Source organism: Malus sylvestris, chromosome 15 (assembly GCF_916048215.2).
Source record: "Malus sylvestris chromosome 15, drMalSylv7.2, whole genome shotgun sequence".
In the NCBI taxonomy this organism is placed as follows: Eukaryota; Viridiplantae; Streptophyta; class Magnoliopsida; order Rosales; family Rosaceae; genus Malus; species Malus sylvestris.
The window spans coordinates 18,928,421-18,950,824 of record NC_062274.1 but is presented as its reverse complement, the minus strand read 5'-3'; the positions used below and the strand labels follow the sequence as shown (position 1 = coordinate 18,950,824).

Here is a 22,404-nt window from a genome sequence, read left to right as displayed (position 1 = left end):
TAGATATGTAGTAATTGTTGGATCAATTATGTGTTGTGCATATTAGATCCTTGAATTCCTTACTTTGAAATGTATTCGAATATGAGCATGTGATGATAAGTTGTTGTAAGATTTAGTCTTGGTGATCACTTTTGTAAATCTTGAAAGTTGGTTATCATGTTCATACTCAAGTGGGAGAATGTAGGATTATGAATATGAATTATGTAAGAGAAATGACTGTAGTGTTTGAGATTGATATGGAAAAGTTTTAAATCTAAAGCTGTGACTTATTCGAATTACTTGTGGAATAAGTATGTTAAAAGTTATGAGTAATTCTTCTGGAATTGAAACTTAGTGTTGGAACTTAATTAGGACTAATGTTTACACGTTGGTTGTGTTGAGTTCAAATTCTAAACCGATTCTGATAGGGAATGGTTTAAGAATACTATATAAGAACTTGGCCACTGCTCTTGCAATTCCCTGACTGATTAAGTTTTCAAGTCCTATTCATTGAGGAGTTTCAAGCTCTATTCATTGAAGCCAGCGGGAAAAAACCCACTAGCAACAATGCCAACAAAGGCAAACTAAAGGAAGGAGGTGGTGTAAACACCTGAGCCAAAGCTCTACTCACCTCGGAAGAAGCATGATAAATCGCGTTGAAAAAAAGTGGGATCTGATCCGGATTGTGGAGTAGAAGAAGGATAGAGCCGATCCGGATTGGGGAATGTGAGGGGGGGAAATAGGGGGAAAAGGTGGAGAGAAATAGATGCACAAGGGGTTAAGTGGCAAACAGGCCACTCGGCAAGGGAAAACGGAAGATGAAGGAGAAGGAAAGAGAAGCAAAAAAGAGAAAGGACTGCCACCGACTATGGAAAAAAAAGAAAGAAAAGGACTGTCGCTGACCCTAGTCGGCGACTGCGAGAAGAACGAAGCGGAGGACAGTCACGTACCGGTGAGAAAAGCTTTCAAAAGGAGAGAAATACTCTCACATGGAGAGGTTATATTTTTATTTTGTGCGTCACCACATGTGAAACTGGCTACGTTTAGAACATAAACAAACAAACAAACAAAAATTGGGTCTTTGGGCCTGTAAATTTGGGAGCTTTGGGCTTTTGATTGATATGAAAATTGAAAACATCCAATTAAAATTCGGTTACGATTTCCACCCAAATTTTGGGTCCAAAAATGATTTGGGCTATCTTTTCATCCTTACCAACTTAAATTATTACGAGCTCGTTTGGATGTACTTTTAAAATGATTAAAAGTGTTTTTGTTGAAAATGTTTTTAGAATCAACCTTTAGTAAAAATGCAAGTAAATTCTGAAAAAACGCTTAAAGTGCTTTATGCAAGGAGAACCAATTTTAAAATAACTGAAAAAGGATGACATCGGCCACGTCATCCCGGTCCACTGTGAGTGTTTAGGCTATAGCGGATGCAAATCCGTCCAAAAACGCAAATCGGTCCAAAAACGGCACCGTTATCAGTCCCGCGCTGTGTCTGTTTGCGACTCTGAGTGCCTTGCTTGGCTAGCGTCAGACACCCACAGCCGGGCAACGCCGGCGATCTCCAGTTCCGCTCTCCGCCCTGCGCCGAGAGATCTCCAATTCTCCGACCACCAAAACGGTCCGTATAGTAACCGCTTCGGATATAAGCACCGCCGATTTCGCTGAATTGGCTTTGCTGTTTGTTTCGGTTGGGATCTGAAACGCTTGCCTCTCACAGATTGAAACGGAGCGTTTAACAATGTCGACGACGGAGGTCGACGGCCAAATGGAAGAGAATTCGAATTCGGATTCGAAACCGATGAAGCGCGGAAGCGACAGCAATGGAGATCTCGTGCAGGAGAATGGCGGCCCGGACTCGGCCGACACTCACGATCAGCTCGTCCAGACGGTCATGGAGCTCAAATTGCAGAACGAAATCCTGAAGTCTCAGTTCGAAGGATTTCGGGATTCTCAATCGCCGGAGCCGAGCGAGAAGGAAGGCGGCGAATCGGAGGAGGTGAAGCAGCTGCGTCAAACGATTGAATCGTTGAATGTGGAGCTTCTGGAAGAGAAGCAAACGCGAGCTGCGGCGGAAGTGGCTCTGAAGCATCTTCAGGAATCGCACTCGGAAGCAGATTCCAGAGCTCAAGAGCTCTCTGTAAAGCTCACTGAAGGTCAGATTGTGTCTCTACATTTCTACATTTCTTTGATTATGTTGGAAGCTTTTGCTAATTGCGAAATTCATAATCTTCGGAGTCTGAATACGTAGAATTGTTTGCTCTTATTTTTGTGCAGCTCAGCAGAAGTTGGATCAAGAAATAAAAGAGCGGGAAGAGAAGTACTCCGATCTCGACTCGAAATTCACCAGGCTTCACAAACGTGCTAAGCAGCGCATTCAAGATGTTCAAAAGGTAAATTATCTCGATTATTTTGATCGAACTTTTCTTGTTGTGTAACTGCCGTTTGAATTAAGCTATTTTTTTTTTCTCAGGAAAAAGATGACCTCGAGGAACGATTTCGTGTAGTAAATGAAGCGGCTGAGCGTGCCTTGTCTCAGCAGACGGCGTTGCAGCAAGAGCTGGACAGGACCAGGCAACAAGCGAATGACGCATTGAAAGCAATTGATGCAGAGAGGCAACAGCTAAGAAGCGCAAACAACAAGTAAATCTCCAGTTAACTTCCTACTGTGACCAATATGTGTATTTTTGAGAAAATCATAACTGTTTCTTTTTTTACCGTTTATTATCTTGACTGTAATTATGCTGCTGACAATCAGACTACGAGACAACCTTGAGGAATTGCGGAACCAGTTGCAACCAAAGGAGATTGCTCTTGACGCATTGCAACAAACAGTTTCAGATAAGGAGCAGGTATGAATGTTTGTGCTTATCCTTCTGGGATTTTCAGTTTCTGCCTTCAAAACTTTTCGGTCAATCGATCGAAGAAGTCTACTCATCCTCTTGTGTACCTATTCAGATATAACCTACTATCTGTTTGTTTTCCGTCTGTGGATGTTTTTGTATGTGCTTAGGCCTTAGGGTAACATCCATGTGATACCCAACTGTCAATGCACTGAATATCTCCAAGGTTTAGAACTTCAGTTTATTTGACAACTACAAATGCTTATTCAAACATATATCAGGCTGTTCTATTTGATTATTTTGTAATGCTTCTAGGTTGTTATTACAAATTCAATCTGGATTATTCATTTGCGTAAGATTACTTTAAAAAAATAAACCGAAAAATATATACTTTATTGCTGTCTTGTGTTTATCTCAGATGTTGGAAGACATGCGAGGGATGCTGCAGGCTGCTGAAGAAAAAAGGCAAGCTTCATTAGCTGAACTCTCTGCTAAACATCAAAAGGTGTATTTGCATTTGTATGCCTAATTAGCAGCCCTCTTTGTTTATAATATAGTCCCTGTCATTACGTTCACCAATAAATTGTGTTTTAATGCCCTTTGTCTCTGTTTTCTTCAGAATTTGGAGAGTTACGAAGCCCAGCTTGCTGAAGCTTCATCTGATAGAAATAAAGCAACTGAAACTATTTGTTCACTGCAGGTAAGAGCTTTAATCATAACGTTCACTCCATCTTTGACAACTTATATAGATAGGGGTGAACTTTTTATTTTTTTGGAAACTATTTCTTGTTCATAAGTCTTCTAGGAACAGACTAGCATGCTGAACCTTAGATTGTGGCTAAAATAAATAACAATTAACGTGGTAAATCAAGCTCGAGTCTTCCACTCCTTTCAATTGCAGCCCATAATTATTATCATTATAATCGAAAGGTTTAAAAGCCCACTTACTATACAAGGAGCTGGAAAGTTAGCCATCAGAAACTATAAAGTAGAAGTGGATTACTGGCTGCTGTATCCTTTATCTTTGCTTCAATTTGGGATAATAGTTTTACTTCATTGCATAGTTTGACTGAATGTTTCTGTAATTTGTTAAGGGATCAGACTAATTAGCTAATGTAATTTTCCAGATGCTAGTTGCTGAGAAAGAATCTAAGATTGCAGAAATGGAAGCAGCGTCGACGGGTGAAGCAGCAAGGCTTAGAGCCACGTTGGAAACTGTTAGAGGAGAGTTTGCTCACCTGAAACAAGAACATGTACAACTCAAACTTATAGGAGAAGTCAAAACTTATGCAGATGGGTTGTTGCATTATGGCTGCCAGGATAAGAATTTTGTTTCCTTTTTTGTGAGAAAAAAAATATCTTATTGGCAGACCATGATGTGTTCCTTATTTGATTTTGTTGACCATCGGCCTTGCCTTTGGTTACTTTATAGGTTCTGACTTTTGGGATATGCTGCTTCTAATTTTTTATGTTCTGAATTTTTATTATTATATCAGGAGAAAGAAAAGGAGAGCTGGGAAGCTGCCACCCAAGCACTGAAAACGAAGCTAGAAATTTCTGAGAGCAACCGAATATGTGCTGATATTGAAGTAGCCAAAATGAGAAGTATATCTCTATTCCTTGCTGAATTTCATCTTTTTAGATAAGCTATCTGTGTGTGTGTGTGTGTGTGTGTGTGTGTGTGTGTGTGTGTGTATGTTTATGTATATCAGTGTCACATACTTTTCTTATTGGGCAGGCCAGCTGGAATCAGAGGTGTCTGCACAAACACGAAAGCTTGATGTCAGGGATGCTAAACTTGCGGCCCTCAAGGAAGAGGTTTGATTTTACTCTTTTGGAATCCACCCCTCTTCCCTCAACATTTGATGACTGTGGAAGTGTGCAGCGATTCTAAGTTTTTATCTTTCCCCGTCTCCCTTTATTTTCACCGGTGTTAAACTTAGTGAATATATTGTTGGTAATAATAACAGTTTTAGTACATAACACTTAATTAGAAGAGTGGTATAACCATTGATTGTTTGGGGACACATTTGGTTTAGAGCTAACAGCAGTTACTTGAATGCTCATGCATTCCTTTCCAACATCTACTGCAAATTTGGCTGTAATATGTTGTTGAAAATGAAGTTGCTTACATTTAAATATCTCTTGATCTGTCTTCTATCCTCATATGTTTGACCTTTTATTTCTTGCAGATCAACCACCTTGAACGTGAGTTTTCTTCTTACAAAAGCCGTGCTCATGCGCTTCTTCAAAAGAAGGATGCAGAACTAGCTGGAGCTAAAGACTCAGAACAAGTCAAAGCTCTTGAGGAAGCACTGAAAGTGTGTGCTTGCAATTAATCTTTATTTTTGTAGCATGAAGAAAAATTGTGATCTGACGCACTCATCTGAGAATTGTTAATTACATTTTTTTTTTCTGTAGGAAGCTGAAAAAGAAGTATCGTTTGTGAGTGCTGAAAGGAATAAGGCCCTTCAAGATCTTAAGGAAGCTTTGAAGAATCATGATAAAGAAATAGCAGAAAGGTAAAGTTATAATCTGCTACAGTGAGCTTGCCAAATTTGGGATTGTTTTCAAAGTTTCCTAATAAGACCAATGAAAAAGGCAATATAATTATAAAGTAAATAAATAAAGCACTGTGTGCTCTGTTGTGACCAATTTCAACATTTCGGTGTTTTAAACTTGTAGCCAATTTTTCACCATTTTCATGACCAGAATTATTTTAATCATGGTGGCTGTTGCTTCCCATGTAGTTTGAACTTTGAACCTCGTTTGTTGCTTTAAAGCCTTCCACTTTTCATGGAGGATTGTTTGATTGTGCACAGAGTTAGGTAATAAACTTCTGCGAAGTGTTAAGCAATGATCTTGATCTTTCAGTTCCTTACTTGTTACAGAGATGCTGCTCTTTACAATGCCATGCAGCAGATCAAGAGCTTAGAATCAAAGCTTGAATCTGCTAACGCCCATTACCGATCAGCGAAAGAAGCATGGGAAGTGAACCTTAATAGTTTGGAAGAAACATGGCGGGGTAATATCTCCACGCCAATCTACTTACATATATCTATTATGTTTTATTTTCCTTTCTATGTTTATCCTATTCCTTGGTCTGGGAAATACGTATTGTTCCAAGTTTGAGAGCAGTTATTCATGGGGAAGTCATTTTTTCCAGTAAGATGTGACACATTGAGAGCTCAAAATGAATCATCCTCTGGAGAAGATATCAAAAAAGAATTGGAAGAGCTCAAATTACGGTATAAAAAGATGAAGGTAAGTTGCGTCAAATTTTCATATATTTTTCCTGATACAATGTCAGTATTTGTTTTATCTTAATTGTGTTCATCATTTGTAGGAGGAGCACAGTTCATTTCGTGATCTTGCTGATAGAATGATCGAGGAAAAGGACAGTGAAATTTCTAGACTTGTAGATGATAATAAAAATCTTCATCAATCATTGGAGTCAAGATCACGAGTAGGTTCCTTTTTCTTGACTGACATTCAAACTTTATCTTTACACTTCACTGTTCTGATGATGTTATTTCGATATGACCTCAGGCTGATCGCAATGATAACCATAACACAGGTAGGTGGGTCTGGAGTATAATTTCTTTTAATTTGTTCCAATTAGATGAAGAGTTGTGTATTACTTGAATTATGGCGTTCTAACCTTATGAGGGTTCCTAGTGGAGTTTAACGCATCAATCACTTTTTGATGTTTGTGTTATCAGGCATGCATAAACAGGACGCCGCAAGTATAAGCACCGCGGCTGCAGAACAACAGATTCTGGTAATTATATACTCTGATTATTTTTTCCCACGAAAATGTTTGGGACATTCTGAAGGGAGAACTTGGATATTTCATTGAACCTTATTAGCATCAAATTAGAATGCCCATGTGATTCATTTTTTGTTGTAATGAACTTGATGGTATATGAGTTATTACTATTGAAGACAAGTAAGCTGTTAATCTCCTTTTCATGCTGTGCATTCAATGATCATGTGTGGTATACTATGAATTTCAGATTTTGGCAAGGCAGCAAGCCCAACGAGAGGAAGAGCTAGCACAGTCACAACGGCACATTTTAGCGCTTCAAGTGTGTAATCGCCCATCTTGATTGCTACTTCTCTGTAGTGTAGTTCTGATATATGTTTATTTTCAACTCAGGAGGAAATTGAGGAGCTGGAGCGTGAGAATCGTCTGCACAGCCAACAGGTACTGAGAAGCCTGGTTTTTGCAGATTTTTGCCCCTATTCATTTGGTTTGATTGATTTCAGTTGTTTGGGAACTGTTTTTGTAATTTTGGTAAATTTATAGAATGCGGGCAGTCAGTAGATTTATCATGAATTGAGCATATCCAAAAGGAAAATGCTGGTGTCACCGAAAACATTTGTTTGCTTTTCTTAATATATATTGATCTGATGAATGTCATGACATATGTAGGAATCCATGTTGAAGGATGAGTTGCGGAACATGGAAAGATCGCAGAAGAGGGAAGGAGTAGATATGACCTACCTGAAAAATGTGATCTTAAAGCTTCTTGAAACAGGTATTTTTATGAAAGGCTCACGTAGCAACCGAAGTACATGTTTTTTGTGATGTAATTTGGTTTTTGCTACATTCAAAAATCATCTAGTGAGACGCGAACATACAAGTGGTGTTGGAAAGTCTGAATGTTGTTATTATTCGAACAGGTGAAGTGGAGGCTCTATTACCTGTAGTTGCTATGCTGCTTCAATTTAGTCCGGACGAGGTAAAATCTTATCTCCTACTTGATGCCGTATGGTTAGTTGTTTATGCCATTATTACTAGATTATCAGTTGCATTCTAATTTAATGCATTTTATGTACGAATGTAGTTGCAGAAGTGTCAACAAGCCTATCGCCAATCGGCAGATGTTCCTCCTAGCCCGGCTAGTGATACTTCAGGATCAGGTGTCTCTCTTTTCTCAAGATTCTCATTTTCATAGCCGTAGACATGAAGACTGTAGAGACTTGTTTGCACGGATGCTGTGACAGCTAACTGCTTACCTCCAGATTCAGAGGTGGTGGAGGTGCGGCCATAGTACATCTTGTATTCTTTTGTAACATTGAACATTAAATGTGAAGTACGACACAACCATATACAGCATGAAGAGAGCGAGATAGCGAGAGAGAGGGTGAACGGTTTTTGGCCATGCTTGGTTATTCTGTCCGGAAGGAAGCCCCTCTTCTCCATTGATTTGTTGTAGAGTGTTACAGAAGCAAAATCATGATTTTGGAGATTATATTGGAAAGTTGCGGTTTTACGCAACATCTGATGGTACGAGTGATGTACACTAGTGGGATAGTAGCATCAGCATTCAGCTGGTTTCTTTTTACTCTGTTCGCGCTCTTGTACATTGCTATTGCATGTCGTTGATTTTTTTGGCAGCCAAGTGAGTGGTTCTTTGTTTTTGTTTCCATGGTTGTGGATCAATTTGTGAGTTGTGACCGTCCATTTCGCCATCTTCTGGTTCGGCAGGTGGGTGAGGATGGCCCATTGTCCACAATAAATATGCAGTCTCTATCCCGTGATTCGGTCATTCGTGTATGAATGCACGCTCTTACATAATTGGTGATCGGTCATTGGTCTAACGGTTACAAACAAGAGAGGTGTGTATGAGGTGAGAAAGGGGGTGTGAAAATAATTTCTCTTAAGCTATAAGTCCCTTACAATAATTAATATTTTTAGTAGACGAGAACAGTATCTGATCAGATTGCTAAGGCCGACTTTCGTCTATGCTTGATGATTTGGGTCTCGTAGTATTTTTTTTCATCCACCAGAAAAGTACCGACAGGACATTAAATCAGCCATGTGCAATGCTTTTCCGTGTATATCTTGCCCAAAGATTTTTACAATTTTCCCAAAGATTTTTGCAATTTTCCCAGTTGGATTTTTTCTTCAAATAGCAATATAAAAAATGGACAGTGTCGCTGAGATTAAAAGCTACGTGAGAACAAGAAAAAAACAAAGACTGTTTACAAAGGGAAAGACTACCAAACATTCTCGTCTAAAATGTGTTTCCTCCTCTTCTAAATTCAAACCAATTTCCTCGTAACGAATATTAGATTAATTTAGAACATCGATCGTACTGTAAAAACAATTAACAAACTTTACTCACTGAAGGATTGTATTATTCATTACTCTGAGCTTATGACAACAAAATTTAAACATCGGAAACTGACTTCAACTTCATAAACATCAAACAACAAACACTTCGGGACAAAAAAAAAACACAGCAAACAAAAAAAAAACAAAGATCCTAACAAATCTAGTAGACATTAATGTTTCAAAACAGGGTAAAATCAATGTTTCATGCATGCTTTGCCTGGAACTCCTTCATGAAAGCAACCAACTTCTCCACCCCAGCCAAAGGCATTGCATTGTAAATCGAAGCTCTCATCCCTCCCACCGACCTATGCCCCTTCAGCTGCACCATCTTCTCCTTCGCCGCCTCCTTCACGAACTCCGCCTCCAACTCCGCCTTCTCCAGCGTAAACGGCACGTTCATCAGCGACCGCACCGACTTCTCCACCGGGCACCGGTAAAACCCCTTGCTCTCATCAATGGCATTGTACAGAATGTCAGCCTTCCTCTTGTTCTTCTTCTCAATCTCCACCAACCCGCCCTGCTCCAGCAAATCCTCGAACACCAATCCGCACATGTAAATGCCGTAGCACGGCGGCGTGTTGTACAACGACTTGTTCTCGTCGTGGATCTTGTAGTCCAGCATCACCGGCGTGACCGGCTGAGCATTTCCGATCAGATCCTTCCTGATGATCACAATGGTTACCCCAGATGGCCCCACATTCTTCTGCGCCCCCGCGTAGATGATTCCAAATGTGGAAACGTCCACCGGCTTGGAGCAGAAATTGGAGGACATATCGGCGATCAGAAGGCCGTTTTTGGGATTCGGGTAGGTTTTGAACTCGACGCCATGGATTGTTTCATTAGCGCATATATGCAAATACTTGGCGTCCGCGCTCTGCTCCAATTCTTCGAAAGCTGGAATCTTTGTGTACTTTTCGGATTTCCCAGACCAGATCACTTTTGGGTTCGAATACTTCTGCGCCTCCTTGACAGCCTTATCGCCCCACGACCCGGTTACCAAGTAATCGACTTTGTCGTCGGGTTTGCAGAGATTGAGAGGGATGGCGGCGAACTGGGTGGTGGCGCCGCCCTGGAGGAAGAGGACGGAGTATTCGTCCGGGATGTTCAGGAGGGTTCGGAGGTCGGACTCGGCCTTCTGGATTATGGAGAGGAACTCTTTGCCTCTGTGACTCATTTCCATGACGCTCATCCCAGATCCGCGCCAGTTGTAGAGCTCCGATTGGGCCTTCCGGAGGACGTGTTCGGGAAGAACGGCGGGTCCCGCAGCAAAGTTGAAGACCCGATCTTGGGATTCGGACTGGGCAGGCGATCGATCTTGGATGTGGGTGGTGGTGGCTGAGCATTTGACGGAGATGGGTTTGGCGGGGTTTAGGGTGGTGGAGGTGGTGGTGAGGCGGGTGGCGGTCATGGGGATGGTGGCGAAGGGCGTTTTGGGGTTTTTGAGAAAATTGGTATTTGGGTTTTGGAGGAGGAGGGAGTGAGGTGTGGTTGCCATTGCCATGGTGGCGGTGTTGCCGCTTCAGAGAAAGCTAGAGAGAGAGAGAGAGAGAGAGAGAGAGGGGGAGAGGGTTTGGTGGCAAAGATCTGAAACTTGTTGGGGTTATTTATCTAATTTAAAAATTAGGAAAAATTTGTAAAATTGAATATTCGAAACAGGGAAGAAGTTGATACTGCCCAAATCAGTGGGGTTGGTGAAGAAAATGTTGAAAAACTTGGAAACGAGCAGCAGGACGTCGTTTAAGTCATACGACGTCGTTTGCAAGTACTAGACTTGCACTCCAAGTCTGAATAATATAAGTTGCGGCGGCTCACAGGTTAAGGTAGGTTTAGGTTATGTAGAAGTGTTTGTGATAATTAAAAGCAAAATTGGTATTTTGCTCTATATTATATAGAAACGGAACTGTAACTACTAACTAGCGCTTCAAACCAGTCATTATACAAAACTGTCATTATATGCTTTTTTTTATTTTTATTTTTTTACTAGTACAAAGTTCATGATGACTTTCGAGAAGTGGCAGTAATTGTTTTCTACCGAAAAAATTGGCATTTATCATTGCTTAAAAAGCACAAACATAAACCATGCTCCAAGAAAACCATGGCTGCTTTCTCAGGCAAACAATTTGAGGCTGCAAACCCTAGAAATCTGAAGTAACCCAATTTTCCCAGGTGCAACCACTGTTGCTGAATAATTATGTGCAAATATCTTCTTCTTCTTCTCAAATTACCCAATTAACCCTCAATTAACAAAGTCATCATATGTAATGTTTGTTAGTGTGTGTATATGGGCCTGCTATAGTTGTTTAGTCTGCAGCAGAAACTTTGCTGGTTCTGAAGTTGCAATGTGCCCAAACTTGGAAGTACTGTACTTCCTGTGCACCCCTGTCAGTCTCCCCGTCGACGCCTTCTGGTGGAATCCCACCATCAAACTTGAGCACTCTCTGTTACCAAGTAATTCAAGAGTTATTAGTAAAGTTTCAAGTAATGATGATTTAGTTATTGTTTTATAGATGGGAAAAACCAAAAAGAACTCACAAGAGCTGTTCTTCTGAGTAGTTTGCGTGCCACTCGCAGGTTCTGCTCCACTGCTTGAACCCGAAAAGAGTGCACTGAGCAGTGTAGACTGCAGCAGCAGCTAACAAAGATGGTGGAAACTTCAGCATTTGGTACTCCACAAGAGAGAGCTCGATCAAGAAGAACGATAGCAGTTCAATCTGTTTTGAGGACATTAAAGAAAAAGGAATCAGAATCTCGTTGGTGCGAGAAAACTAAATTGATCTTCGATGAACCACTACTGACCTTCTTGTCGGATTGAGCAGCCTTGAGGAATCTACTCATGAAAACATACGGCGTTGCTACTGACATGTTAAACTGCAATGTGTTGAGCATCAAGTTCTCCTGCACAAAGGGAAGAAAGATTAGAACTAGCGCTTCAAGAAGTAACTTTATTTCCATAGTATGCGAAACCGTTAAGGATATTCGACCAAAGAAAGAACAACGAATTACCATTTCCAGGACTTCCTGCCTTGTGTAAGCCTTATCCGATATGAGAATCAAATCCCCGACGATAGGAGCAGAAACTTCCTCATACTTGCATGCTAAAAGCATGGCAACCAGACCAACCAACTGAAGTTTCTTTCTTACAACCGTACGCTGGGATAAAAATCTATCGATGAGATTCACAGTAAGAAACAATGTCTCCTTCAACAGCTCAAACTTGTCCTGCACCTGTTCATTCGGATAACCAGATTAGTCATTCGTTAATAAGGTTGATTAATGCAAGAGAAACCATTTGCCATTTTCGTAAATTGATCGATTAGGAAAGAAAAGTAAACCTCAATAAGCCAGTCAATTAGTATAGCCCTCATCTTCTCATTGATGTCACAATGTTGCTCCATATAGTCAGGTGGGACACAGCTAAAACCCTGCAAATATGAGTGTTGGTTAAGTTAGTTACCACAGTTGGGATGAAATGGATGTTTTTCTTACTTTTGTTTTTCGTCGAAAAAGGAAACTTCATTAATGGTTTTTTGCTGAAATAGGAAGCAAATCAAATTCCTCCGTGACAAAAATGTACAAACATTTTACAGAAAATGTTTTGATGTCGATTAAAATGCAATGCCAGATTATTCTGACATGAAAAATTTAAAGACCTGACATAAATGCTTCCCATATGCAGATATTGCTATACCGTTATGACCTTAGAAAGAAATCAACTAGAGATTTACTTGTACTTCCAGATATGCAACTCTAAATTAGTACAGGCACATAGCAAGTTCTTCGAGCGCTTGAAAAAGTTCTTCAGCGTGCCTTCTCGCGAATAATTCAAGTTATGTTTCTCTAGTAATTTGTTAAGGATCTCGAGTAATTTGTAGAATTTCATATCAAGGATCATTTAAAAATGAATTTGTTAAAGCCTAAATCTAAATGGTTCAGTAATAAAACAGTGAGCAATTTTTACCTCCATTCTCCTGTAGTAAGCATAGAGATCCTCAACATAGTCTACAACTGCAAGCGGATTCTTCAAATCGCTGCCATCAATGTCCACAATCGGCTCTTCCACAATGTCCACCATTTCAACCTCCTCCTGTAAGATCAAATTTTAAACAAATCAGCAAATTGGGTTTTTCTAAAAAACAATTAAAAAACTCGACATGTTTTACAGAAAGAAAGAAAGAAAGAAAGAAAGAAAGATATACCGCATCGTTTGCTTCCTCCGGCACTGGTTCTGCTTGTTCTAAAAACATGGGCTCTGCATCCTCCGGCATTGCTTCTGCTTGCTCTTCAGGGGACTTGAATTCGTCATCTACGAATATACTAGTGCAATCTCCAAAACCAGTTGAGTTGGTGGCTGTAGCTGTTGTGTTTGGCACCTTGGAGATCTTAACTTCCTGCAGATATAAATTACACCAACCCAATCTATCAAATAAGGTAAAACAGATAAGAAAACTAAGAAATCAATCCTGGGGGCGGATAGCGGTACCTTGAAACAAGATTGCTGAGTGCTAATTTGTGCAGCAGACTTCCTGTAAAAAATGTAAATCAATATCAAATTTCATAACCCAACAATTCAAGTAAAATTTTAAAACATTAGAAGGATCACATTCAAACCTTGTGATTGGTCTGTGCGCTGGATCTGCCTGTTTCTTCTCATAAACTTCATGTGTTCTGAGATTAGAACATAAACACACAAAAAGCATTAGTAAACGAAAAATAAATTCAAGAAATCATGCCTGTGAAAGATGCAAAAATGCAAAATGCCAAAATTTACGAAAATTACTGCGAAAAGGGTCTCTTGTTAACAACACAAGGGTATGCTGGAGCTCCTAACAAACTCTGATTAATGACTCCAAAAACCCTCCTGGTCTGCCTAATCTGCTGCTGTCCACGCTTTCCGGCACATAGTCCTCCTTTATGTTAGTCGAAAACCGAAAAAAGTCAGAATCTTTGGAAAATTCTCACTCTCAAAATCTCAAAATCTAAATGCCCAGATTGCAAAAAAATAACCCCATTTCAGTGATTCATTCACCTCGCATATTTGTGGGTCTGATCAGACTAGAACGGTTCTCATTAGAAACAGCCATTCTTTGAAGTGTATGATTCCTTAAGGAACAATCAATCAATCAATCAAATCAAACCCAATTTAGCAAAGAGGCTAAATTTCCTCCCTCCAAGAGAGCCTCTAGAGAGAGAAAGAGAACAGAGAGAGAGAGGGGGGGGGGGATTGAAATCTCTGCAAAATACAGTGAGTTGTAGTAGAGAATCTAGAGATAAAGACAGAGCTACTTATAAAGGACAGAAATCAGTGGGTATTTGTCCCAATAGGATACCCTATTTTTCAAATAGAACGGCTAGTGCAGTCTGACCGTTGGATCATACGGATTGAGATGACTTTCTAGGTAATGCCCCTATAACAACGGTCACCTGGTTTGGCAATCGCATGTGGGCGTCGGCCTATGGCCCTATGACCCTATTGACCCTATGACCCTATGGCATTTCAAAATTAATCTGAATTTCATGTCTCAAAGTGAGAGCTTATTTTCAGTTCCAACAAAATAAAAGTGAGAACTTATTCAAATTTTTTATGAATTTTATCCAATGATTGGGGGTTGGACTCCAAAAAACTATGCGCTCCTGCCCCATCGGAGCCTTCTTTTTTCTTTTTTCTTTTTGGAAATATTTAAACAACAGATTACGTGTTATTCAATATTACGGTTTAGTGATATTTCTCTTTACTTGGAAGTGAGATGTCTTAGGTTCGAATCTCGTTGATGACGAATTCGATGTCAAATTAGATTGCTCATTGTTTGGCTTAGCCAAACTCTCCCTCCTCTTAGTATAAAAGTATCGACGTACTTAAAAAAAAACACATATTACGATAATTGTCACCTAATTAGAATGATCGTAATTTAGAAGATTACTAAATTTTGGATATTGTAGCATCTAACAAAATTTGTGTGTACCTTCTTGGGATGACCAAACTATTTCTAAGTTTAAATTTTAAACTAAAAGACTTCAATCTTGTTAGGGATTAGTATTGTATTTATTCACAAATTAGAATTCTTTTGCGTTGCTCGAATGTCTACTGGGCAAAAAAAATAATTATTGCCATTGTAACGTGATTGCTTTTCCATTATAAAACTTACGATGTTAAGCAGCTAATGAGAGTTTCTCTCGCGCCAAAGCGAGGGAGAGTTTGAAGAATCGCATGTAAGTTTGCAGCGCGAGAGGCTGTGATAAAATCTTGTAAAAGTATTAACAATAATTTCTATTGCATTTATTTAAAAATTTGACATGATTGCCTAATTTTGGTAAACCAATTTTTTCTAGGGAGTGAGAACATGACCGACATCATTGCTGACACACGAGACCAATGCAAGGGGGACTCTACTATTGTATATGAGATCTACTTGTATTAGAGAGTGTGTTAGTACTAACGTTAGTTGTGTGTGTCTTACTCAAATAGAGCAACCCTTTTTAATACAATACAATACACCAAATTTAAAGTGAACGAAGGAATTGCGGGAGAAGGTGTGGAGAAATTATCATATCAGCTTTTTGGTGGCACGTTAAATACTTTCCATTAATATGAAATCCAAGATAAAATAGGGAAATAGGAAACAAAATAACATAATAGCGAAAGCGTTATAAATAGACTAGAATTAAAACAACATTAACAATCATGAAAGCGGAGATGGAGAGCATGAAATCATGTCCATGACATGAACAATCAAGTTGACTAGAACAATGTGTTTTCTACGTGTGCAACTAAGTTCCAATTTTACTTCCCGCATCCACTTATTACACTACAATTTAGTGATATTTATCTGTTCTTGTAAGTGAGAGATTTTAAGTTCGAATTTTGTAACTCGATTCTAATTTATTTTCACCCTTTAATGTAAATATTTTGTTGTATAAAAAACTCGATATAGTTTTTAGGTTAGTTTAATATAAATTAGTAAATAAAAAAAAAAGAAAAATCATTAACTTGCGTGGCACAACGTGAAAAAGTTAAATCACTGCAAAATAACCATACAAGTCGATATCCAAAGTTGAACACTTATTTCTCTACCTCTACTGTTACTCAATTTGCAAACATGAGATCCAGCCATTTGTAGTTTGTTATATTTCAAAAGTGAAACGAGTTTTAGACAACCCCCTTCTCTCCTGCAAACACATGTTCTTATTTGTTTATTGATTTTCCTATAATTCGTTCAATCTAATGGCAAAAAATTAACACGGCCGTGTAGGAGTAGAAAAAAGAGGTGTTGAATACCTAAAGCTAACCAAAATTGATAAAGGTTCACCCATACTCATTCAAAAGACGATCCTCGAACGAATTATTAAATATATATATACAAATTTTGTCACACAAAATATTTCACAACGCTCCTTAGCCAGCATAATTTTGTCATACCTAAGGCTAACCAAAACTGTTAGAACCGATAAATAAAAGGGAAAGGAGGGACAGGGAAGCAAAATGTTACAATGTGCAAAACCTGGGGTGTATCTGAGGACCTTTTAGGGATACACCTGCAGTGCAGAAAGCAAAGGAAGAATTATTCATGAAAACTGAGAGAGAGAGAGAGAGAGAGAGAGAGAGAGAGAGGAAGAAGGCACAGTAAACATACATGTCATTTTTGTTAGTTTACGACAATAATTTCACTTGAAGAGACTAGATAGTCGACGGAGACCGGATATTGGCTTTTCTGCTACTTGTTTGTGTTTCCGAATCTCCTCAACCCCACTGCTGGAATGACTAGATAGTGGAGGTGGACTGCTTCTCTCCTCATCTGTTTCTTGTCTGAGTTCTGTAATCTTCTCACGGATCACTTTCCTTGTTACAGGATACCTTCTCTGCTCTAACATATTTTCCACATTAATAGTCTCCTCCTGACTTGAAATACGCTTCTTAATATTCTTCTTCTGCTTATTCTGGAACTTCTCATTCTTATCATTCCCACAAAGCTCTCGCTTTTTCTCAATCACCTCTTCCGGTAACTGACGTTTTTTCTTCTCTAATATATTTCCCAGAACTGAAATCAACTCCTTCTGGGGTAATTCAGCTGTTTCAACAACCTCTTGATTATCGATAGAAATATCTGGATCCAAAGCTTCTTTCACCTTATGTTTCTTGGACAAATCTTCTTTTAGTTCAGGGGTATCAGTTGTACGGCCACGTTTTCTATCCTTAGTGAAATTTTTGTCAATGCTCTCCGGCTGCAGGCGGTAGTTGTCCTCATTCTCCTGAACAACTTCCTTCCCTCTCAAAATCCCACTGTCCATGGTTTCTAGAATAACTTTTCCTAAAACAAACCTAATCTCACGCATATGACCTTTCCCAAGTGAGTGGCAATCAATCTCAAAATTCTTCCTTCCTTGATTGTAATATTCGATGTCGTTGGCCAGCACTTCAACAATTGCAGCAACATGTTTAGCCATATTCTTTGATAAAAATACCTGAAAGAATCACACATATGAAACAACATATAAGTACTCCAACCAAAGAAAAATTTTATACAAGCACACCAACAAATATTTTAGAAGAACTGCTACAAGGGCTACCACCACACCAGGGATGGCATTTTACAGTAACAGCAAATAGTAGGCATGATACAGTAGAACCGTAAAAGGTAACACTTAGTCTTTAATCCGAGGATTTATGACATACTCCAGTGATACAAAATCAAGGCATGATACGGTAAAAACTGTAAAAGGTAACAGAAGTTCAGATAAAAATTCTGCGATGTGGTTGAATATTAATACCAAGTTCTATAACAACAGCATTTAATGATGGGATGAGAAGAATGCAGACAAGTGGCGAGAGATACATCAAGTTCCAGCTCAGGAATCGAATATCAATAAGACGTACTTACCAACCCAGAGAATGGAAAAACAGGATATCTGGACATTGATTCATCAGGATCTTTTGTTGCAGTTAAAGCAGCAATGTAATCTAGCACACAAGAAGCTAACTGGGAAACTTGTTTTGCAAGTTCTTCATCTGATTTAAATTCACATGAGCCTGAGATCTCAGGTACATAGTTAACTATCGATGCAGCATTGTCCCTGGAAAATTTAACACCTTCTTCCCATTCTTCATGATACAGTACGGAAGCAAAAGTCAACACAACAAGAGCATCTTGTGGGTTGTTGACTAGTGCCAGGTGAAAAGCCAACAATCCGACCCTGTGATAAAGACAATTAATCAGCAGTGACATCTGCATTACATATAGAAACCCAACCGTGGTATAAAAACTGAAATCCCACTGTGATTAGACGTAAGGCACAGGGCACAGCTAGCATAGGCTCATTGTCATATAAATTGGTTAAAAAAATATTTCAACTAGTGCCCAGGACCAAGTTTGTATAAATAAATGAAATTCCATGATGCATTGGATATTATAATCTAACAGAGACAATAAACAATTTATCTCACCATAAAGAGCAGTGACCAGGCCGATCACAGCTAACCACTTTATCCATATTTGAGAATAGTTTCTGTTGAAAAAGAAAGAAAAATCAAAATCTACCTAAATTGCTGGGTTGGGCATAAATTAATTGGGCTCCACGTGAAATGAAAAAGAGTCATAAACTAGAGACCTACATTTCGAGTAATAGAAAAACAAATACCACAAGCACACACAGAACTACTGTGGAAGAAGAATTAGAAAACTCTTACCAGCTCTTGTTCCATACATTCTATACAGGAGACGTGATAAAAGTTCTAACATTACTAACATATTAAAAAAAAAAATTCAAACTTGCATTTGAGAAAACTGAGATCATTCTAGATTATATATTAAAGAATCCAATTTAGAAGTTTCTCTGTAATTGATTCCTCTTCAAAGTCTTGCAAAGTTAATGAACCAAACCACACTCGATTTGGGATGCAGAGAGATCCTTCTGTAGTTTTCAATGCATTGCTTTTTATAAATCCTATAATTTTTTTTTCTTGCACAATCTCCTAAGTTTCCAGGATTATGGATTTAAAGAAATCTCTTTGGTTAAAAATTAAAACTGAAGGAACTTTTTGTAGTGCTTACCATCAACATCGTGGAACTCTGAGCTACTTTCAAGTTTTCACTCTGTTGATCAAAGTATGCTGCCTGCAGTGGTATCAGTTTGTATCAGATATACACATAATGACTGGATTTATTTGTAATATATTTTTCTTTAAGATAAAGGACTAATTTATAATATCGTGGTCAAGATCTGAACAAATACGTACATGAAAGGGAAACAGAACTCTGATTAGATCAAATCTCCACAGCAAACAGAGTGACGCCTCCGCAGCTCCATAAGAAAGCATATAGTCCATCTCCATCATTATTCTGGACTGAATGGACAAAGAATATCAATTTGAACAAGTGGTATCGACATTATCCCTCCCAAAGACAATTGGAAAACAACTGAGCCAGCATGTAATCTTATGCAGATAAAGTTCTTTCAGAGGTACCTTACTCAAACTCAAAATGGATGAAGAAAGCTTATGCATTGCGGTCTCAGTTTCTTTTGAAATTGACAAGCTCAGACGAGCAGCAATTCTTAAGCCCCGCAAGATTCTTGCTGCATCAGAGAGTTTGCATATTAACCAGTTATGTTAATCTGATACACTCACTCAGCTGTTGCATACAAATGGTATCAAAAGTTTGCATAAAAGATGGGAACACCTACCACAATCCTCTTCAAATGACAACTTGGCAGGGCCTAGCGTCCGTAGCTAAGTCATTGTCACCCAACAAATAATTCATCTTATTAAATTTGAAAAGATAATGATGAAAGAAAAAAACTATTTTATAGGAGGATGAAGATTTCCATAAACAAAGGGAAATTGAGAGTTACCTTTAAGTGCCTCAAATCCGCCATTCCATTAGCATAATCATAGATCTTATTCGCAAAAGGATCAAAGAATAAACTGCTTGCACAATTTCACAATTTGCCTTGTTAAATGAAATTGAATTGACACGGTTCAAATGAATAGAGAGTATTTAAATGCTAGCATAGCACACAGTAGATTGAAAAATGGAAGACAAGAGTTACCTGTTAATAGTGAAGTCCCGATGCATGCTGTTTTTCCAACGGACGAAATCTTTCTTATCACAGCCAGGTGGCCTACAAGATAAATGATCTCTCTCTTTATTTTCTCCTGCATCTCTTGCCACTGTTTCAAAACTCGATACCTGTTACGGGAATCAGAGGAAGAACAAAAGAACATCAAGATCGGATACTAAATGCAAGTTGAAGCAGCTGCATACTATTTGAATAAGATAATGAATCTCAAACAATAAAAATAGTTATGCAAGACGGATACTATAATTAAGAAGTTCACCAGCCAACCTCAATGACAGTGCCTTTAACATGCACCCTGCATATAGGAAACCGTTGCCCAACAATATCTGCACGATGAAATTTCTTCTTGATCTGTAATAGCGTTAAACAACCAAACCAAAGAAGTCTGAGTTTCCACGCATACGCAATTTATCACAATCTACCGGAGTTGAGAAGAAAACTTTAAAACAAGGCGTTACGAACCTCTTTAAGATTAGCTGTAGTGATCACATCGAAGTCTTTAGGTACTCTTTTGAGGATTAAGTCTCTGACACATCCACCCACTAAGTAGGCCTCAAATCCTGCAAACATTAAAAGATATGCAAATCATCCAATTCAGCCAAGTCAAAATTAACTCTTTGGATGAAAATTTTGGACCAACGATTATTGCACTTAAGAGGAGCTACACAAACACATAACAACACCAACATATATACACACACACATATCGACAATGTCAGCGAAAGTCAAACAAAATGCTACCTTCAGCCTGAAGAAGTTTCAAGACAATCCAAGAGGGCTGCGAAATCATGGAGGGTTTTATCCCAAGGACCCTCGCGTTGACCTTTTTCCACTTGGACATATCAATGAAACCTACCCGATCCATAAATTAACAAAAATGCATCATTTACGCAACTCCAATGGCTATAACCATGGCAAGAATCAACCTTTCCTTTCAGATTACACAAATGTATAGACTTTAATGCACATGCCTTGGTCCGGCACCGAGTCTGGAACCATTTTAGGGTGAACCTGAGCTTGCAACCCTCCCTCAGAGAATGCGTTGACGAGTCTCTGCGTATTAGGAAAAAACCAGTCACCAACTGTTCGACGAAATGCCACAATGAAAATAAAAGGTTAGAGAGAGAGAGAGAGAAAGACAGACCTGTTGCTTGATTAGGGCTCCGAGGCGAGATAGCAAGAACTTGTTGGAGCCTCGCGGAGATATTATCGCCATGAAAGATGAATATCATGGCGCGCTTTCTCGCACCTTTTTGTACGTTGCAGCAGCAGCACCAATTTTTTTTTGGCTTTTCATATTAACCCCTAGCGATAAGGCCACCTACCTGTGACCGTTTGCAGTCACCGCCTCACCTTCCACTGTTGTTTTTGAGCGGGTCCCATGTTAAATTTTAGAGTAATTTTTTTGTATCATGTTTTTATACCACATTTTTATACCACCTTGGACCAACTCCAACCCTGGGCTATTTGCCAAATTACCCCCCAAACACCACCCAACCCAAGCTAAAACATTAGGCTAAAAGCCAAATGCTAAAGTTGAGCCAAATTCCCCCCAAACACGCGTGGACTCGCCTGATTTTGGGCCAGTCTCGACCTGGTCACTTGCGGACGCTCCCCACGCTGGTTGGTTGCCATCACGTCCCGACAGCATGGGACCCCAGCGTCAGGGTCATGTCGCCCACTTGCCCGAGCCCAACGGCTCTTTTCCGTATCTGACGACCATCTTTTAAGGACCGTTGGTTGATCCAACGGTCCAGATTCAAATTTCATTTTTAAAAAATATGTTATTTTAAAAATACATTGAATCAAACGGTTAAGATTGAATATACTCAAATTTAACGGTAAAAAAAAGTTCTAACGGCCCAAATTAAAATCCAACGGCTAAAATAATTAAATAAATTTATTTAACATAAAATTTACCCAAAAACTCTATAAATACCTATGTATTTGTTCAAACATCCACACAAAACTCAATAAATACTTATGTGCTTTATTAATTAAGTTTATTAATTGTCGTTTGTATTAAGTTTATGTTGTTTATTATGTGGTTTATGTACTTTATTAAATTTATGTCTTATTAATTAAGGTTGGTGAAAGTTGAAAGCTTGCTTTGTGAAAAATTTAATGATTTTTCAATATTTATCGGAATTTAAATTTTTTTAGATTAAAATGTTCATAAAATTAATTTACACTAGTCTACATATTTATTTATTTATTTTAATTTGATTTAAGAAAAAAATTAGCCTTAGTTCATTCTTTAATAATTCCGGGCTAAAATTTTAGGCTAGAAGGGTTAGAGCAGAAAAGATATTTCTGGGCTAAAAGCCAAATTTTTCGGGCTAAAAAATTTGGCTTTTAGCCCAAGGGTTGGAGATGGTCTTAGGT

General features: G+C 38.8%; 4 protein-coding genes across 5 annotated transcripts; 1 reads left to right on the top strand and 3 right to left on the bottom strand.

The window, feature by feature from the left end:
* The first annotated feature begins 1,399 nt into the window (after nucleotides 1-1,399).
* LOC126602356 (protein GRIP-like) lies at nucleotides 1,400-8,228 on the top strand. Its single transcript, XM_050269195.1, has 21 exons — nucleotides 1,400-2,138; nucleotides 2,260-2,375; nucleotides 2,456-2,625; nucleotides 2,741-2,834; nucleotides 3,244-3,330; nucleotides 3,445-3,525; nucleotides 3,953-4,078; nucleotides 4,322-4,430; nucleotides 4,564-4,643; nucleotides 5,018-5,146; nucleotides 5,247-5,347; nucleotides 5,717-5,850; nucleotides 5,992-6,089; nucleotides 6,172-6,291; nucleotides 6,375-6,402; nucleotides 6,548-6,606; nucleotides 6,842-6,913; nucleotides 6,985-7,032; nucleotides 7,261-7,366; nucleotides 7,512-7,570; nucleotides 7,676-8,228. Exons 1-21 carry the CDS (start codon nucleotides 1,724-1,726, stop codon nucleotides 7,784-7,786), a joined length of 2,343 nt encoding a protein of 780 aa, XP_050125152.1. The 5' UTR covers nucleotides 1,400-1,723; the 3' UTR covers nucleotides 7,787-8,228.
* Nucleotides 8,229-8,950: 722 nt separating this feature from the next.
* Nucleotides 8,951-10,594, bottom strand: LOC126602355 (phosphoserine aminotransferase 1, chloroplastic-like). Its single transcript, XM_050269194.1, has one exon. It carries the CDS (start codon nucleotides 10,448-10,450, stop codon nucleotides 9,152-9,154), a length of 1,299 nt encoding a protein of 432 aa, XP_050125151.1. The 5' UTR covers nucleotides 10,451-10,594; the 3' UTR covers nucleotides 8,951-9,151.
* A 288-nt stretch (nucleotides 10,595-10,882) lies between these two features.
* Nucleotides 10,883-14,201, bottom strand: LOC126602354 (G2/mitotic-specific cyclin-2-like). Of its 2 annotated transcripts, XM_050269193.1 has the most exons (11): nucleotides 13,976-14,199; nucleotides 13,727-13,856; nucleotides 13,558-13,614; nucleotides 13,430-13,472; nucleotides 13,146-13,337; nucleotides 12,908-13,033; nucleotides 12,282-12,371; nucleotides 11,953-12,174; nucleotides 11,746-11,844; nucleotides 11,482-11,660; nucleotides 10,971-11,387 (listed from the first exon to the last, which is right to left on the bottom strand). In XM_050269193.1, exons 1-11 carry the CDS (start codon nucleotides 14,028-14,030, stop codon nucleotides 11,240-11,242), a joined length of 1,341 nt encoding a protein of 446 aa, XP_050125150.1. In that variant the 5' UTR covers nucleotides 14,031-14,199; the 3' UTR covers nucleotides 10,971-11,239. The 2 variants fall into 2 exon arrangements, with proteins under 2 accessions (XP_050125149.1, XP_050125150.1); XM_050269192.1 differs by having other exon boundaries at nucleotides 10,883-11,387; nucleotides 11,746-12,174; nucleotides 13,976-14,201.
* A 2,076-nt stretch (nucleotides 14,202-16,277) lies between these two features.
* Nucleotides 16,278-21,321, bottom strand: LOC126605966 (uncharacterized). The gene is made up of 15 exons (XM_050273422.1): nucleotides 21,164-21,321; nucleotides 20,991-21,072; nucleotides 20,761-20,871; nucleotides 20,482-20,579; nucleotides 20,287-20,370; nucleotides 19,990-20,129; nucleotides 19,792-19,864; nucleotides 19,624-19,669; nucleotides 19,406-19,515; nucleotides 19,178-19,285; nucleotides 18,993-19,055; nucleotides 18,386-18,447; nucleotides 17,823-18,135; nucleotides 16,578-17,406; nucleotides 16,278-16,479 (listed from the first exon to the last, which is right to left on the bottom strand). The coding sequence occupies exons 1-14, from the start codon at nucleotides 21,233-21,235 to the stop codon at nucleotides 16,609-16,611; spliced, it is 2,160 nt and encodes a 719-aa protein (XP_050129379.1). The 5' UTR covers nucleotides 21,236-21,321; the 3' UTR covers nucleotides 16,278-16,479; nucleotides 16,578-16,608.
* Nucleotides 21,322-22,404: the final 1,083 nt, after the last annotated feature.

Coding starts and splice junctions, on each gene's coding strand:
- LOC126602356 (XM_050269195.1), top strand. CDS start 1,724: ATGTCGACGACGGAGGTCGACGGCCAAATGGAAGAGAATTCGAATTCG. Junction 6,292..6,374: donor CATTGGAGTCAAGATCACGA/GTAGGTTCCTTT, acceptor ATATGACCTCAG/GCTGATCGCAATGATAACCA. Junction 6,607..6,841: donor CTGCAGAACAACAGATTCTG/GTAATTATATAC, acceptor TATGAATTTCAG/ATTTTGGCAAGGCAGCAAGC.
- LOC126602354 (XM_050269192.1), bottom strand. CDS start 14,030: ATGGCTGTTTCTAATGAGAACCGTTCTAGTCTGATCAGACCCACAAAT. Junction 13,615..13,726: donor AACAAGAGACCCTTTTCGCA/GTAATTTTCGTA, acceptor TTCTAATCTCAG/AACACATGAAGTTTATGAGA. Junction 12,372..12,907: donor CTTACTACAGGAGAATGGAG/GTAAAAATTGCT, acceptor TCATATTTGCAG/GGTTTTAGCTGTGTCCCACC.
- LOC126602355 (XM_050269194.1), bottom strand. CDS start 10,450: ATGGCAATGGCAACCACACCTCACTCCCTCCTCCTCCAAAACCCAAAT.
- LOC126605966 (XM_050273422.1), bottom strand. CDS start 21,235: ATGGCGATAATATCTCCGCGAGGCTCCAACAAGTTCTTGCTATCTCGC. Junction 19,286..19,405: donor CCATTTTGAGTTTGAGTAAG/GTACCTCTGAAA, acceptor TTGTCCATTCAG/TCCAGAATAATGATGGAGAT. Junction 18,448..18,992: donor AGAGTTCCACGATGTTGATG/GTAAGCACTACA, acceptor CTTTTTCAACAG/AAACTATTCTCAAATATGGA.